The sequence below is a fragment of the Apium graveolens genome, chromosome 10 (genome assembly GCF_009905375.1).
Source record: "Apium graveolens cultivar Ventura chromosome 10, ASM990537v1, whole genome shotgun sequence".
In the NCBI taxonomy this organism is placed as follows: Eukaryota; Viridiplantae; Streptophyta; class Magnoliopsida; order Apiales; family Apiaceae; genus Apium; species Apium graveolens.
The window spans coordinates 157,501,778-157,518,624 of NC_133656.1; the positions used below are offsets into that span (position 1 = coordinate 157,501,778).

At 35.1% G+C, this 16,847-nt stretch overlaps 1 protein-coding gene across 2 annotated transcripts; it reads left to right on the forward strand.

The window, feature by feature from the left end:
- Positions 1–4,356: 4,356 nt before the first annotated feature.
- On the forward strand, positions 4,357–16,381 carry LOC141689355 (lysine-specific demethylase ELF6). 2 transcript variants are annotated; one of them, XM_074493629.1, is made up of 7 exons: positions 4,357–5,792; positions 6,872–6,950; positions 7,098–7,165; positions 7,873–8,023; positions 9,844–10,355; positions 12,924–13,286; positions 13,620–16,381. In XM_074493629.1, the coding sequence occupies exons 1-7, from the start codon at positions 4,721–4,723 to the stop codon at positions 16,064–16,066; spliced, it is 4,692 nt and encodes a 1,563-aa protein (XP_074349730.1). In that variant the 5' UTR covers positions 4,357–4,720; the 3' UTR covers positions 16,067–16,381. The 2 variants fall into 2 exon arrangements, with proteins under 2 accessions (XP_074349730.1, XP_074349731.1); XM_074493630.1 differs by having other exon boundaries at positions 9,862–10,355.
- Positions 16,382–16,847: the final 466 nt, after the last annotated feature.

Here is a 16,847-nt window from a genome sequence, read left to right on the forward strand (position 1 = left end):
CAAGATACCCCAATATACTTATATCTTTCCCAATACTACTTGAACTACCACCGTTCAAGTTATAAATTAGCTTCAAAAGTTCATCACATAGATGAGACTATAAGACAAGATTTGAATAGATTAAATCTTTAAAATATTATCAAAATAAAATGAAGTTACGAGATACTTCATTTGATGTAAACATCATTTTGAAAACTTGACCCTGCCAACACTCAACAATCGCCCAACCGTAGCCTTTCCATCGAAGTGCTCTGGGTAGTGTTGCAGAAATTATCCAATTGGATGATGAACTCATTACGGGAGTTTGCCGCGCCAGGAAGACCACTTACGATGATCAGTCGTAGTAGTACAACCCCACCATTTTCTACATGTAGAGGAGAACCTGTCGGATTTACTTGTCAACCGAACACTGAACTCCTAAGGAATGGACCGCCTTAGCGGAACTTCCAGGCCATTTGGGCCAATATAATAAGGCTGGGCCGGCGCTACTCGGCCACTTACGCCACTCCTAGTTCAGATGAAATCCATGACTCTGAAACGTAAAGCTCGTTTCCCCCTTTCCCCAAGTAGAAACTTGTTGATACGGCTCCACCAAGAAGTCGTACCTAGTTGGAAAGGAAAACTCACCGATATTTCCCAGGCGATGCCTGTTAATGGATTAACTTGTTCCAAGAATTTTACTTCCCGAATATTGGGTAAGTAATCAAACACTCTTTTACCAAGACAGCAACCTTGTTGCGAATATAAAACACACCACCGAGCCGGATCCCCCATGTTTTGAGCGAGTATTTAAATCCCCTTTTTAAAAGGAAGATCTTAAATATAAAAATAGTTTTGGGATCCGCTCTAACTTTTGAAAATCATTTTAAAGACTCGAAAATACTTTAAAGAGTGTTTGGAGTAAAACTGATTTGATGAAGTAAATCAGTCCCCAGAATATTTAGAAAATGTCTGAATATTATTATTTAAACAATATTCCCATAAAAAAATAATCTTTATAAAATAATTGAAGTAGAAGTATTAAAACTTATACTTGAAATGAATAGCAAATAATCAAAGATATACTTATACGAAAGTAATATCTTTATTTGAATAATCAAAAATAAGTTTGATTATCGACACCTTATTCTTTAATAAAATAAAGAATATATCTCAGCAAATAATCGGAGTCATAGATCCTCAAATGAATATTCAAATAATATTCAATAAATAAAATAAGCTGAGTCATAATACCTCGAATGAATATTATAAATAATATTCATTAAATAAAATAAAGGAGTCATACATCCTCAAATGAATGTCCAAGTAATATCCAATAAATAATGTAAAGGAGTCATACGCCTTCGAATAATATTCGAAATAATATTCAATAATAAAATAAAGTTAAAGTTATCGAATAAACCTTATTCGATTAATAGTTTTAAAAACTATATCCATATATATATATATAAATAAATATATATATATAATATACTCGGGAACATCGACTCCCGGTTTAGAAATATGCTCACCTTTTATCCCCTATACTAAGGGTATACGCATCTACTTGCTTATTTCTAGCATAGGTATTATGCAACTATAAGCATTGAAATCAACATAAAGATAACCAGATTATGAAACAGACATGCATATATACCATATCAGCATGCTTCAATATATCGCAAAATTTGCTAATAACAATCATGCAATATCACAAGATAATGCATATACATATATTTACATCACAACAACAGTATAACGGGTAGAAAACTTGCCTGAGCGACTGGGGTTACGAATGGCTCGGGACGAGTCTGGTAACCTATAAACAACAAGTAAGTTGGAATTAAACCAAAGTCACTTGTAAATCTATACTTTAACTAACTTAGACTCTAACGCTTGTTTTGCGCTCACTGATTCGCTTAATCCACTCGGGTACCCTCGGCTCCACCATTTTTAATAATTTAACCTTTACGAGTTTTAAAGCGATTCCTTCGCGAGTGTCTTACCAACTGCCTAACACACTTACCATAAATGTTTCATACATTAATTAACCCTTTTTGGTCTTTAACCTATGTTTTAAAGTAAGGCGAGGGAAAAAGTTTCGTTCGTGAAACACCGTTACTTGAAACGGTCGTTTCTCCTAAACCGTAAATCGGAATCGAACGAACTACATATCAAAACGAAGCTCGTAACATGAGCTATCTAAACATGGCAGTGGTCACAATCTAGTAGGGGGTCCTCGGGTCCTAATGCTATGCACAAAACAGTCCAAAGAAAATCGGACGTTACGACGGCTATGTTTACGCGATTTCCCATATTTAAACCATTCAAACCCATTCCAAATCAACCTCAAATCCAACCTCAAATCCATCATACAACAAACATCCATCCTTATCACATCATAACAATCCCAACAAATCCACATTAACCATTTATACTATTCTTTATCATGAATTTAAACTACACTTAAGTTCATTAATCAACAACCAAGATTTACAACTTCAAAAACAACCCAAAACCCATTAATCTCTACATACACAATCATCAAGCCTCTCATGAACTCTAATACTCATTTTATGCTCTTAACTTTCAATAACAAAGCTTGGTTAAGAGATTATACCTTCCTTGGAGAGTGGAGAATCAAGGGGATGGCTTGGAATCATCTTTAAAGCCCTTATCCAAGCTTAATCTAAACAAAACTTCAAGAACACAAATTTTAGTTCTTGAAAACACTATTCACCATCTTCTTTGATGATTTATAGAAAAAGATTGGCTTGGATTTAGAAGCTTAAACTTATAGGAAGTATGTGACTTAACTAGGAGAAGCTAGGATAATTACCTTGCTAAATAATAAGTGGAGGAGCTTGAACTTCCATTTTTTAAGAAGAGAACCCGAGAGCTTCATGAAGAAGAAGAAGAATTTTGTGTTTTGCCTTGTCTTGATTTTTGGTTGGTTGATTTGGTTTTGTTTTTGATTTAGTAAATTACCTTCTTGCCCTTGGATTTGTGTGGTTACAAAGCCACCACACCTCCTCCTTTCCATGTCATGCTTATCTCATCCACATGATGTCATCCTTCCTTCCTTGTCTTCTTTCTATTGGTTGGATGACATCACTCCCATTAATCCCTTTGATTAACTTCCTAATCGTTTGCCTAATGACCGCTGATCTGTTATACGGTTCGCTTAACTTTCGTTCTCGTTTATCGTTTGAAGGATCATACCCGGGATCTTATTACTTAGGTTCCCTTAACCTTTCTCAATACATTGTATTCCTTTTATGATCCTCTCTTATAATCCTTTAATTTAAATCCTTTTTATTCTGTTACCTTATACTCAATTCTCTCCGTATCTTGTGGATTTCCGGGAAAAACCAAAGTGTTCGGAATTGGATTCTGACGATCTTTACATACACTTATATACTTCATAGAGTACTAATAATATCCCATAAGATCAATAACAGAACCCCTACATAGCGTGGCATGAAAAGTTTTCTCGTTCAGCAAAAACACTATTCATAAGGGTTTCAAAATTTCTCAAAAATTGGGGTTATTACATAGTGCGTGACTGATCAGCAGCCTAACCTTGGTTTTTAAAATTAAAGATGAATATTCAATTCTAATAATTGATTAACAAGAAATTTGATTCATCTGAATAATTTCATTTGATCATTGTTTAACCTCGGTTATTGTTATTATGACTTGCTAAGCTAGTTAGCCCACTCTTGCGAATATGTTTATGTTCTTCTCCAGTTAAAAATAAAATTGTTGGAAGCAAGGATTCCCCAATCCAGTGTGCGAGTTAGGATTCCAGATTGAGTTGGATCAAGCTAACATGAGTTTTATGTTGTAGTTCTAAGTTATGCAAGTTTGTACGAATGTTTTATTATCAGTTTTAAGTCAAACTAGTTGAGATTTAATACGATATAATATAATTTAAGGTTGTGGCTTGTTTTCATAATGTAACCTGTTGCGATCCGTGATTCTGTAAAATAGGGTCACTGCATATAATATTTCATATACAGGTTTATATGTTGTGTGTGTGTGGTGTGAACCCCACATTTCTGACCCGAATTTGGAGGGCGTCACAGCCTCACTCGATTAATCTCGACTCAAATTACTTAAATTATACTTAATTCAAAAATCTATTTGCGGCCCGCGAGGGTTGACCCAGTTGGTTAAAAATGAGATATTATCCTCTTGGTCACAGGTTCAAATTCCACTAGAGGAGAATTTATGATTATGTATTCTGAGTCGGAGCCTGTCGCTTTAATGCACTTTACCTTGATTCACGTGTTTACCCCATGCAACAAAAAGATATCACGTGTAGAGTAAGCCAACACATACACACCTATATATTTGAATAAAGGGGCGTACAATAACCCTATCCTGCGCAGATTAGTACCTTTCGTCAAAATCTGTGTACACAAAAATTCGTGTCCCTTTATACATACATATATATATATACATATTTCACTCTCACTTTTGTGAAATTGGAGTCAATTTCATCACACCCAATTGAAGTTTACAGGTTCTACTGTTCATAAACTGTTCAATTTTTACTCTCAATTGCATATCTTATATTACAATTCAAGACATACCCAAATTATATCTTTGAATTTTAGCACTAGGGTTGTTTTTATTTGATCGTGCATTGAAGTATATATTGATTCTTGAGATTCATTATTGGGTGTGTGTTTGTGTGTGTTTTGATTGATTATGCTGTTGGGGTTTGAATGTTGTAATGAGGGATGTGAAAATACCTAATTGGCTAAGTGGGTTGCCATTGGCACCCGAATTTCGACCTACGGATACTGAATTTGCTGACCCAATTGCTTATATATCGAAAATCGAGAAAGAAGCTAGTGCTTTTGGGATTTGTAAAGTGATTCCTCCGTATCCTAGACCTTCAAAAAGATTTGTGATTGGTAATTTGAATAAGTCACTTTCGAAGTGTCCTGAATTGGGTTTAGATGTGAATTTGGAGGATGTTAAGGTGAAAGGGATTAGTAGTGGGGAGGGGAAGGCGGTATTTACGACTAGGCAACAAGAATTGGGGAAGAGTGGGAAGAGGACCAGGGGTGATGAGGAAGTGGCTCCGTCGATTTATAAGCAAGTGTGGCAGAGTGGGGAGGTTTATACTTTAGAACAGTTTGAAGCTAAGGCGAAGAGTTTTGCGAGGAGTCAGTTGGGTATGGTCAAAAATGTTTCGGCATTGGTTATAGAGTCATTGTTTTGGAAGGCAGCTTTGGAGAAACCTATATATGTGGAATACGCGAATGATGTGCCGGGGTCGGGGTTTGGAGAACCAGAAGGGTCGGGCAGGAGGAGGATTATAAATGAAGATAGTTCTGAGAACAATAAAGAGCTAAGAGAAATTATTACCAGTAGTGATGAGAACAAATTTGCGTCCATAAAGTTTAATCCATTATCAGTCGCTACCAGTTCATCACACACTTCTGATCATATAGCAAGAACATTGAGGGAAAGAAGTTCAGGTCAAGCAAAGGATATTGAATGTAGTTCTGGCCAGAAACTTTCAAACAGTCCTTGGAATTTACAAGTAATTGCACAGTCACCTGGATCAGTTACGCGTTTTATGCCAGATGATATACCTGGTGTGACATCTCCTATGGTCTACATAGGAATGCTGTTCAGCTGGTTTGCTTGGCATGTTGAGGATCATGAGCTTCACAGCTTAAATTTTCTTCATACAGGCTCTCCCAAGACTTGGTATGCAGTTCCGGAAGACCATGCGATAAATTTCGAGGAAGTCATTCGAAAGGAGGCTTATGGAGGAAATATTGATCGTTTAGGTATGTAAGATGATTGCTGCTAATTCTTAAATATGATATAGCAAAATTGTACATAAATTCCAGTTATTAGCTAGGGATCTTCATTCATTTAGAAAATACTAGTCATCTTAGTGAAAGATACCAAACACATGTAGTTGATTAGTTAGGTTATTGACATGATTTTAGCAATGTAATATGGCACGCTCTTGACATTCAGCTAAGCAAGAAAGAATTTGTTGGTCCAATGATGACAATTTGCAATTGCTTCATAAAGCTATTTATTTTAAATGTTAAGTTGGATGTAAAAGCTTCTATGTCCGTACTTATTAGTTGTATCTTTACATACTATAATTTTTACTTTTTTCTTGGACAGTTGTTAATAATTCAAATTCTGTGCATGTAAGCCATTGAAAATAAAATAAAATCCTGCGTATATATTAATGGAAACAAATAATTAACAATTTATTCTGCCCCATGCCGATATTAAATATTACTGTTTGCCAAATTTTAAATGTGCTTTAGAATAATGTCTGAAGTCAGATCTGTCATGTACACTATTTCCGTGTTTACTATTAGAGTTAGGTTTGAGCCTTAACTCAATAGCAGACGCCACTATGAAACAAGAGGATTTGACCACGGGTGCCTCTTGTCTTTAAGAACTTTCAGGCCTCTGGTCATTGATCTGAAGTTAGTTTCCTTGTGCATATGCAAGATTTAAATTTAAAGCACAAGAATCTTTCATACCAATAATTTTGCACCTTTTCAGCTAGAATCTAGCACAATAGATGGCTTCCATTATGTAGTAATTTTTATTCACTTTGCAGCTAAGTAGGTTTCTGCTCACGGTGTTTTTAACTTGTGGCACAATTTGCAGTGTCACACAATTTTAAGTTATATTACTTACAATTGATTTATCTCTTTTTGCTGATCTGGCAAAACTATTTTTTTGATTGATATAATTTACTTTGGTCCTCATTAAAAGCAGTTCTATCAGATTCAGGAGAGGTGCTCGTATAAATGCTAGATATGATAAAACTTACTTGTATTTTTCAAGTTGTACCCCTATAATTCTTTTATATGTATATTTGTTTTTTTTGTAGCTGCTCTGACTCTCTTGGGGGAGAAGACTACTCTTCTATCACCTAAAGTTATTGTTGCATCAGGAATTCCATGTTGCAGGTTTGTTCCTTGTTGTCTAATAGATTGACACATTTCCATCTTTCTTAATTCATCTCAAGTTGGATAATGTCAGTGAAATCTTTTGCACTAACACTCTTTCTATCTGTTGGCGAATGTTTATTAATATATTATGATTTTAATTCTTAGGTTAGTTCAGAACCCAGGTGAATTTGTAATCACTTTTCCAAGGGCATATCATGTAGGATTCAGCCATGGTAATTGCTTTACAGTCTTCTTGTACCATAATTCTGTTCGAAGCTTTTAGTGTGTTTGTTTTATTATTAAATTAATGATCACCGTACTTCTATTTGTTATATAGCATGGGTTTCTTGTTCTTTTAAAATTGCTTTTCTCGATGTTTGAGTTGCGATTTTAATCTAAGCTTCAGTTCAGGGATAATGATCATAGCTAGATATTATTTCTATATGATAGCCCTTCACGTCAGGGATAATGATCATAGCTAGATATTATTTGTAGTTTCTGTTCAAATATTGAGTTGCTGCTATTACATAGTTCAGCTTAGTGTTTTCATGTGTATTGATTGTTTTCTACCTTGTCTTGAAACGGTCATGATTCATGACTCTTATTGTTATGGTCTTCAGCTCCCTGTCGAATATATTCTCCCATATAGAAGTAAAGTTAGCCATATACTTATACATAAAAAATGTGTTATCTCTGTGATAATTCTGTATCCCTTATAATTATGACAAGAGTTTGAGTTTTATGATATTTTGTAACAGAATGCTATTTTCTTTATATAGCGTTCATCACTATGTAATTTAGTTAATGATTTTTGCCATCTGTATATCATGTGCCTTCTTCGACATTAGAAAATAATCCATTTTCTGAAAATTATTTGATTTTGTTTCGTTGATTTAAGATTGTTCACTTGTGTTTTTGTTGAATTATTTTTTCAATTCAGGATTCAATTGCGGAGAAGCTGCTAATTTTGGAACTCCAAAGTGGCTTACATTTGCCAAGGAAGCTGCAGTGCGCAGAGCTGCAATGAACCATCTTCCCATGCTCTCTCACCAGCAACTGCTATACCTGTTAACCATGTCTTTTATCTCAAGGTATGTTCTAAATAATTTGTGTAATTTCTGCATTGATGTTTGTCTTTACTGTTCGGAGAATATGTATAAGAATTTGAACTTGTTAAAGAACATCATTATTTCGATTATACCTTCTAAATCTAAGTGTAATTATTGAAGTACCTAAGCTTTTTCATCTCGAACTCTTCGCTATGTACACTGAAACCTGTTTCTTTTAATGACCGTGAAGAGCCTGGTACATGGCAAAGAGGAATTTTCTTTTTTAACTTTTAAGAACTCTTTTTGTTGTTTGACAATATTCCATGTGGCCTTTTCAGATTCTATCTGGAAACTATTGATGAGACACAGCTGTATTTTACCTTTTAGGAGCTGCTTACCCTTTTCACCTGCTTTTTGATCTTTCATATTGTTCTACACTTGACTAGCACAAATTTGAAAAGTAGAAAGTGAGATCTCCACGTTTTCACCTGGCTGAAAGCTTTGGCCTGTGCCCTGTATCTGCAAAATGTATTTGAAATTAAAGAATGAGGTCTCTAAGTTTTTCACCTGGCTAAAAGCTTTGGCCTCTATCTGTAAAATATAATCTGAAACCAAAAAGTTTATCATTAATTTGTCAAACAATTTCATATTATACGCATTCCATCTCCATCCATAAAATGAATTTAAACGGTACTCCAAATATTTATAAAATATCACCTCTCCACAATGTTGTGACACAAAGACTTTCCTAGATAAAAAATAACTGCTTATGTATCACTTCTAACTCTATCCAATGTAATATGTTCACTTTCTTCAGAATTACATCAGTAGCTTTCACCATTTATATTCCATAAATTTCTGTGCCTCCTTTTTTCTCCTGGTGTTCAAGATCATATTTCTCTAGAACTGTGCTACTATGTTTCTCACATTCTCATCATACATAGTTATTAAAAGCAAGAATTATGTGGGTTATATTAGCTGGTTTTGCATCAAACTCCCCTGCTGAGTGTGTCTAATGCTTCAATGATCTTGTGGATGTTGTAACCTGGCAAAGTCTAAGATAGTTGTAGTAATGTCTTCCTTTTTTTACCGGGACCTTCATTGTTCTCCTATCGCCCTGGTCCATTTATATATATTGTCTATCATTCCCCCCCCCCCCTGTATATCAGAAAATCCATCCTTGAGAAGTAGAAAAATGTACATATTTAATATCATATCAAATGAATTTAGGGATTTGCGTCTACATGTTCTTCATAGGCTTCTTTATTCTTGAATCAAGATATAATAGTTTCACTTTGTAGACTCTAGCTGTTCATTTCATGTATCCTGTATATCCATCGGACCATTACATTTATGAGCAATCTTAACCAATGGATGCAAGTGCATTATTCTGCGGTTATGAACACTTAAAGATGTTCACATTAAAATGTAGCTTAAATTGGTGGATAATTTCACAATGGAATACTTAAATTAACTTTAAACAGATTTATCAGTTTTCTCGCGCAACTATGTTTTCGATCATTTAGAATATAATCTTGTCTGAAGATGATCAAGTATTTAAGTGTTATGATGGTATTAAATTGGGTTGAATTTTAGTTGCATTTGACCTCTGTTACATTTCTTGATTTGAAGTCTTGGAATCATCCCCTATGTTGTGCCTGATATCAGAGAGTTCTGTTAATACTTGAAAACAATTTGTATAAATTTTGGATTAACATCTTGATTTTTGAGACTTGAGCTTTCAAAATCTTTATTCCTTTAGTTTCTTTTTGATGTTAATGGTCAAGCTCCCAAGGCTAGTCAATGTATTTGTCATGTGCGCTTGTTCTGCAATTTTAATCATTTTGGTTCATGTCTGACAGAAAGGAATTGTATCACAGGGTCCCAAGGTCCCTCACGGCAGGTGTTCGGAGCTCTCGTCTAAGGGATCGTCAGAAAGAAGAAAGAGAGATTTTGGTTAAGAAGGCATTTGTTGAGGATATCATAAATGAAAATACTAAGTTGGCTGTTCTTCTTCAGAAAAACTCCTCTTACCGTGCAGTATTATGGGACTTGGAAATGCTGGCATTTTCACCTGGAGGATCTGACTTGGTCAACAGCATTACTGATATGTCAAGGCTGAAGAAAAATATCTCAACCGAGACTAATCACAAGCATGACTTGTACTCGGAATATGAGAATGATGCTGACTTATCAAGTGAATTTCAAGTTGATTCCGGGGCTTTACCTTGTGTAGCTTGCGGGCTTCTTGGTTTTCCTTTCATGTCTGTTCTACAGCCATCAAAGAAAGCATTAGAAGGCATTCTATCTGCACATCCTGCGATGTCTAATTCGTCTCTGTTCTTCAATCGCATGGTTGATGTCTCTGTTTCAGGTAATTTGTAATCAACTTTGAACTTGTTTAGTGAATTTCTTTGGAGACCATCTTTAACATTTTGTTCATTTATCATATATTTGTTGCCGCATTTTAAGAAAGTGATAACTGATAACCTTATGTGATACATATAAAGATAATTCTATCCCACATAACCATAGGGGTCACAGGTCAGAAGGATGACTGTGCTTAACTTCTTGTACCCTTTTTGGTAGTAAGTAATGGAAATGGGTAAAAATGGAATGAAATTTATACTAATATATCTTCAAAGTCATAATTGTTTGGTGTACGGAAGTTTCAATTGTCTAGACCAAGTGACTAGAATTTATGAGGCAAGTCGGTTAAGTGGCCATGAGAGTCATTGAGACATTGACAGGGTGATTGAACGAGCAACTCACCTGCCTTGGATTTTGTCATGTTATCTATATAACAGGCATATGTAATAATTGTTCTTCATCTTGGTAGTAAAGTGATTAAATGAATTAAATATTATGATGGTCAATACCTTATAAAGCGTAACAGGTGTACCGTATAATTATTAGCCAGTAACTAAAAGTGTTTATGTAACTTGTAAGTATATTAGTATAAGGGTCAGGTTCCACTTAGAACTGTCTAAAATAGAACCTTAGAACTAATTTACATATTCTTTTACTCATAGTACTCTTTTTTTAATAAAATCCATTAAATTTAACATTTTTTACATAAATATTTTTCATACGAGTTCATAATAAACTATTATATATAGAAAACAAATATTTTTTTAAAAATTATGTAAATTAGAAATAAAATATTGTTTACTGCAGAAGTACATCATATACTGTAATTCACAAACATACATTGTGTTTTGTAGCAGAACCAAAAAAAGGTGTTCGGCGAAAGAATGACTATATGTTGCAGCAGAACAAATATGTGGGTTATTGATTTAACAATATCCAAGGCTGATATTGTTTCTATGTTCTAATTCTGAGTAAAGTTTTAATTTGAACCTGTCTCATTAGTATAAAGTAATTGTTAATATGTTATGCTAGTTGGTAATTTTTAACTTATTTATTGGTCAGTACCTTATCAAGGGATTTGAGCTTTTGGTTATTATTAATAAAACAAGTGTTTTTCAATATAAGTCATAGTTTACGTCATCCCACATAAATATGTATCTATTACATATCATTTTCGACTTGTGGGCTAGCTAAAATTAGTCGCTTGTGCGACCCCGTCCACTTAGCTTGAGATAGCAACATTACAATAATGGTAAATAAATATAGGTTTCATTTCTCCCTCTACTTTATTTTTACTAAATCGCACCAATGTGGGAATGACTGTTCATTCCTACTTTATTTCCTCACAATTGTTACATTGAAAATTTGCATTTGTTCATTTTATTTACCATGTCCTCTTTGCATATTTATATTTCCTTTTTTCTCTCACAATATTTCATTTTATTCTTTCCGACCAGAGGGAGCATTAGTGTATTTAAACTTGGCAGTTGATACTGAACCCCGTTAGATTTTAGTGCTTAAGATTATGACAGCACACAACTTATGCTATCATAAATCACAGTGACTTGAGATCCCTTTTTTTAGCTGGAATTGGTTTCTTTCAAATTATTTTATATTGGTCTTTCGTTTTTTAAACTCCAGTATATCAGTGTGTGTAGTAGCCCGCCATCTAGACATAGAAACAAGAATTATTGGGAATAGGGACATAAATCCTGCAAACTATTTTTGATTTTGATAAATTAATTGATTTTCTTGTGAACTCAGGTGCGCTTGCAAGTAAAAATATTGTGAGACTAGACTTAATTATAGCTCTATATGATAAAATTTGTCCTAATTGTCAATAATAAATAATTGTCCCGATCAACTTAACTCAAGTGATCCCTTCCTGTGTACAAAACTTGCGTGTCTGTCCTAATCGTCGATAATAGATAATTGTTATAAAATGATAATTTTAGTTAGATTAATAACGCGAAGCTTAATGACTTTCTACAGAGGAGAAATAATGATTTCATTATTTAGAAAAAAAATAAAATTAAAGATTTCAAGAAATAATAGTGAAGGCTTCCTTTGCACTGAACATGGATTTTTTGGGGATTTTCTCTGCGCTTATTCCCTGTATAAATGAATGCATCCTGATTGAAGGATTGTCTTCATTGTTCTGAAATCTGGGTATATCTGATTCCATAGAAAGGCTACCAACTTCCAACTTATAATTCTGCTGTATCATCTGTTCACCTCAAATTTCATTGAAAATTGTGTGGTTTGGAAAGGGTGAACCGCGTTTCTTTTCGTTTCAATTTGTTGGTTGTTCTAGTTTCTTTGTGGCAGATGTTTGGTAGTTTCAAGGGTATCAAATTTGGATTGGGCAATATTATTGTCACGGTCATTGAAATATCAGCACACACATATTTGCTGCTACTATTAGTATTGTGACACAGTGTTCATATAATTTCATGTAGTTGAATATGGTTCACAGATGTGAATAATTTGGAAGGCGTATTTACCATGATACATCATACACACAACAATACTACGTATACTGTTGGTGTCTAATACATCGTTTATTGTGCAGGTACAATAACAAACCATAATACAACTGTCAAGGATAGAATATTATCAGCATGTGAGAGAAATGTCAAAGAGAACACGGAAATAGTGACCGGAGGTGAGATTGATGTGGAAGCCTTAGACGTTGAAGATGAAGTAAGGGCTTCAAGTTTATTAGTTCAAAATCCCACCGGAGCTTGTTCAAGTAAAGAAAAAACGCAGTCTATGTGTTGTCTGGAAGATTTTTCTCCGAGTACTTCAATTAATATCAATGATGGTCCAAGCACTTACTTAAGACCGCGGATATTCTGTTTGGAGCATGCAATTCAGGTTGAAGAATTGTTGTCCGGTAAAGGAGGAGCCGATTTGCTTGTAATCTGTCATTCAGGTGAAAACAAGCTTCCAGCACATGTATCTAAGTTATTTAACTGTCTGAGGGTATTATGAATATCCTATAGAAGCAATAACATATGAATAATCCATATTTTCATCACAACACACACTAAGTCACTAACTAATTCTGCACTTCATCTCTTGAAATTAACAAGTTCATAATTGAGCTATCAAGTTGATATTAAAAAAAAAAATACAAGTCATTGATTAATATTTTTATTTGGTTATATGTTAAGCTAGTTCTGCGAAGCTTCATTGATTTCATGCTTTATTTGATATTTGATTCTGTTATCAGATGAAAAAGCATTAACATTTTTCCCTTGAACAGATTTCAAGAAGATAAAATTACATGCTGCAGCAGTAGCTGACGAGATTGGCAGCCCTTTCAGTTATCAGGAGGTTCCATTAGATAATGCCTCCCCAGAAGATTTAAAGTTTATCAATTTTGCAATTGATGATGAAGGGCAGGATGAATCTAGAGAAGACTGGACATCAACGGTGAAAATAAACTTGCGGCATTGTCTCGAGCTTTTTAAAAAATTTCCTTCTGAGGAACTGCAGCATGCATTGACTTTGAAGGGGTTATGCTTTGACAAAGCTTTCGGTGGAAGTCCTCCAAGCTTTACTCCAAGCTTTAAGTGGAACTCTACCAAATTTCGCTCTAAAAGGAGGAAACTAAATCAATCCGAAGACAAATCATCTGTGAGCATGCTGATGAAAAAAGATGAAACCTCAGATTCAGTACCTGATGTACCCCTTCCTAAAAAACAAGTTAAGCTCGTTCACTATGTTAGAAGGTTTAAATCTAAGAATTCTTCTTGTTCAGTCGGAGCAAGTAAGATCACAGAAGATCCTCAGAAAAACCTCTTACCTGTTGATTGTGCGGATCTTAATGAAAATAAACATAATGATATTGCTGAAGACATCAGTTTGAATAAAAATACAGGTTCGGGTTCTTTTGAACTGACAGTGTTAGTTCCAAGCCAGCCATCTGACATGCAGCAAGAAAGTAAGTGTATTGTGGAAACCAGGAATATTAGTAAGATCTCTGTTCCATCTCAAATGAAATTAAATTTACTTTATGCTAAACCTGTGACTGAAAATGATACATCACAAAGTGGAAATAGCATATCGAAGGAATTGGCAATGACGGATGAGGCATGTGGTTTAGCAACTTTTGGTTCCCTGATGCAGCAGGGGATAAAGCTGGTTGGGAATAGCAGTGAAAAGAATGGAAAATGTTCCGAAGCTTCAAGTGGGTCACCTGAGGTTGCCGTCAAAAGTACAGTTGCTTGTCAAATCACAAAGTATGTTCAAGTTGAGAGAGAAACTCAAATGGCAGAAGGATCCAGTTCACAACATGTAAATTTCAATCTAGTAAATGCTGGTACCATTGGTGGGATGTGCGATATCCCGGATAAAATAGACGTTTCTATGAAAGAGGTCTCTGATCCTACTATCTGTGTGGTTCCACTTTCAGAAGTAGAAAGGTTTAATAAGCATACTGAGAAGCCACTTTCAGACGTGAATATTGGTGCTGACAGTTGTGCAAACTTCGATAATGAGGTGCAGTCACAGTTTTCTCCCACAAAAGAGTTTTCTGATCCTACCATCTCTGAGGGCTCAAGTTCTGATTTCACCACAGTAGAAAGGTCAAGTGAGCAGATCGAGAAACCACTTGAAGAAGTTAATTTTGGTGTGGAGTATCTAAATTTGGAACGTGAATTGCAGCCACAGTTTGCTTCCAAGAAAGAGATCTCTGATTCTGTTACTTCTGAGGTTACAGACTCTGATATCAGTAAAGTAGAAAGGTTAAATGAGCAGATTCAGATAGTTGAAGTGAAAACTGGGGCTAACAATTGTCAGAATTTGGAATTCGAAGTGCAGCCAGATTTTGCTTCCGCGAAGGAAAGTAAGGACAGTGCTACTGCCTATGTGAAACCTAGACCATTAAACAAGTCTTCTCCAATCTCTGTAAAAGGGATTCGGGATTCTTTAAGTGAGGAGTCTGCTCCCGAAAAAATAGACAGTAAAGGTGAGATTTCTCCTCTGCAGGATCTTATAGAGTTCGACGGACATAATTCTGAAGCACAACCTGATTCAGTAGTAAAAAACAATAGGAGAAGAAAACGAGAAGCAGAGTTGCTAGCAGAGGGTGGATCTGTTTCTGATGGTTTTATTAGGAGCCCTTGTGAAGGATTGAGGCCAAGGACCGGCAGTACTGTTTTGGAAGAGAGATCAGTACGAAAGGTCTTGAAAGAGAAACCAGAGACAAAGAAGGTTTTGGAAGAGAAACCAGTGGCAAAGAAGATTTTGAAAGAGAAAACAGTAACAAAGACGCTTTTCGAAGAGAAACCAGAATCAAAGAAGGCTCGGGACTCTTCGGAGCATCCAAGTCGCTGCAAAAATGGGATAAAAAATAGGAAGGCTTCTTATAATTGTGATATAGAGAATTGCAAGTTGAGTTATGAAACTAAAGAAGAACTGCGTTTGCATAAGAATAATCAGTGCCCCCACGAAGGATGTGATAAGACATTCAACACCCACAAAAATGCAGTCCTTCACGTACGTGTTCATGACGATGCCAGGCCTCTTAAATGCCCGTGGAAGGGTTGCACAAAATCATTCAAGTGGGCATGGGCTCGGACAGAGCATATACGAGTTCATACAGGGGAGAAGCCTTACAAGTGCAAAGTTGAAGGATGTGGCCGTGAATTCAGGTTTGTTTCAGACTATAGCCGGCATAGAAGAAAGACCGGGCATGATAGGACCTAAATAGGTAATATTTAGTCAGGTAGTTCTGGGGTAGAAGGCAGTAGGACTCGCGAGGCAAAATGGCCTCGTAGTCTGAAAACTAGATGATAATGACAGTGTAAAAGTAAAGCTCAGGAATTAGGGGGGGAGTGATTTTATTTGTTCTTTGTAGATATTTCTAAAATATCCTAGGCAATGTTAATACCTTGTTTGTTTGCAGTTTTTTTGGTTTGATTTTGGATTAAAATTTTGTTACCGTTTTTTGGTGATTTTTTTTACATGGAGCTTAAGATGAAAGCGAATGGCTGTATTATGTCATAGCTACATGTTTGGCGATGATCATAATTGGAGATTTTATTTTGTATTACATATATTGTTAAATACTGTTTGAGGGGGTATTCACTTCAGAAATGATACAAGCACAAAATAGTATTCCCGTTTCAAATTAACGGCCATATTTGACTTAATTGATCGTAAACTGTAAGTGGTATAACTCTTTTTTTGTTTCTTCTGATTTGTTTGTAGAGGATATATTTGTATAATGGCTACCTTCATCAATTTATGTTTTTTCTTTTATTCCTAGACCATATAATAATAGTGTTTGCCCCCAGATAGGTGAATCAAATTGCAAGCAAACTAATCTTGTTCTTTTCCTTTCAGTCGCCTTGGCAATTTTGTATTTTTAATAGATGATTTTCAGTCAATTTATCTCTTTTTTCTTTTATTATTATTATTAGATAGATTACAAGATAGATCAATTGTATAATACTTCGCCCACGGGATAAGAAGATCATCGGATATT

Coding starts and splice junctions, on each gene's coding strand:
- LOC141689355 (XM_074493629.1), top strand. CDS start 4,721: ATGAGGGATGTGAAAATACCTAATTGGCTAAGTGGGTTGCCATTGGCA. Junction 6,951..7,097: donor TCAGGAATTCCATGTTGCAG/GTTTGTTCCTTG, acceptor TTTAATTCTTAG/GTTAGTTCAGAACCCAGGTG. Junction 10,356..12,923: donor GGTTGATGTCTCTGTTTCAG/GTAATTTGTAAT, acceptor TTTATTGTGCAG/GTACAATAACAAACCATAAT.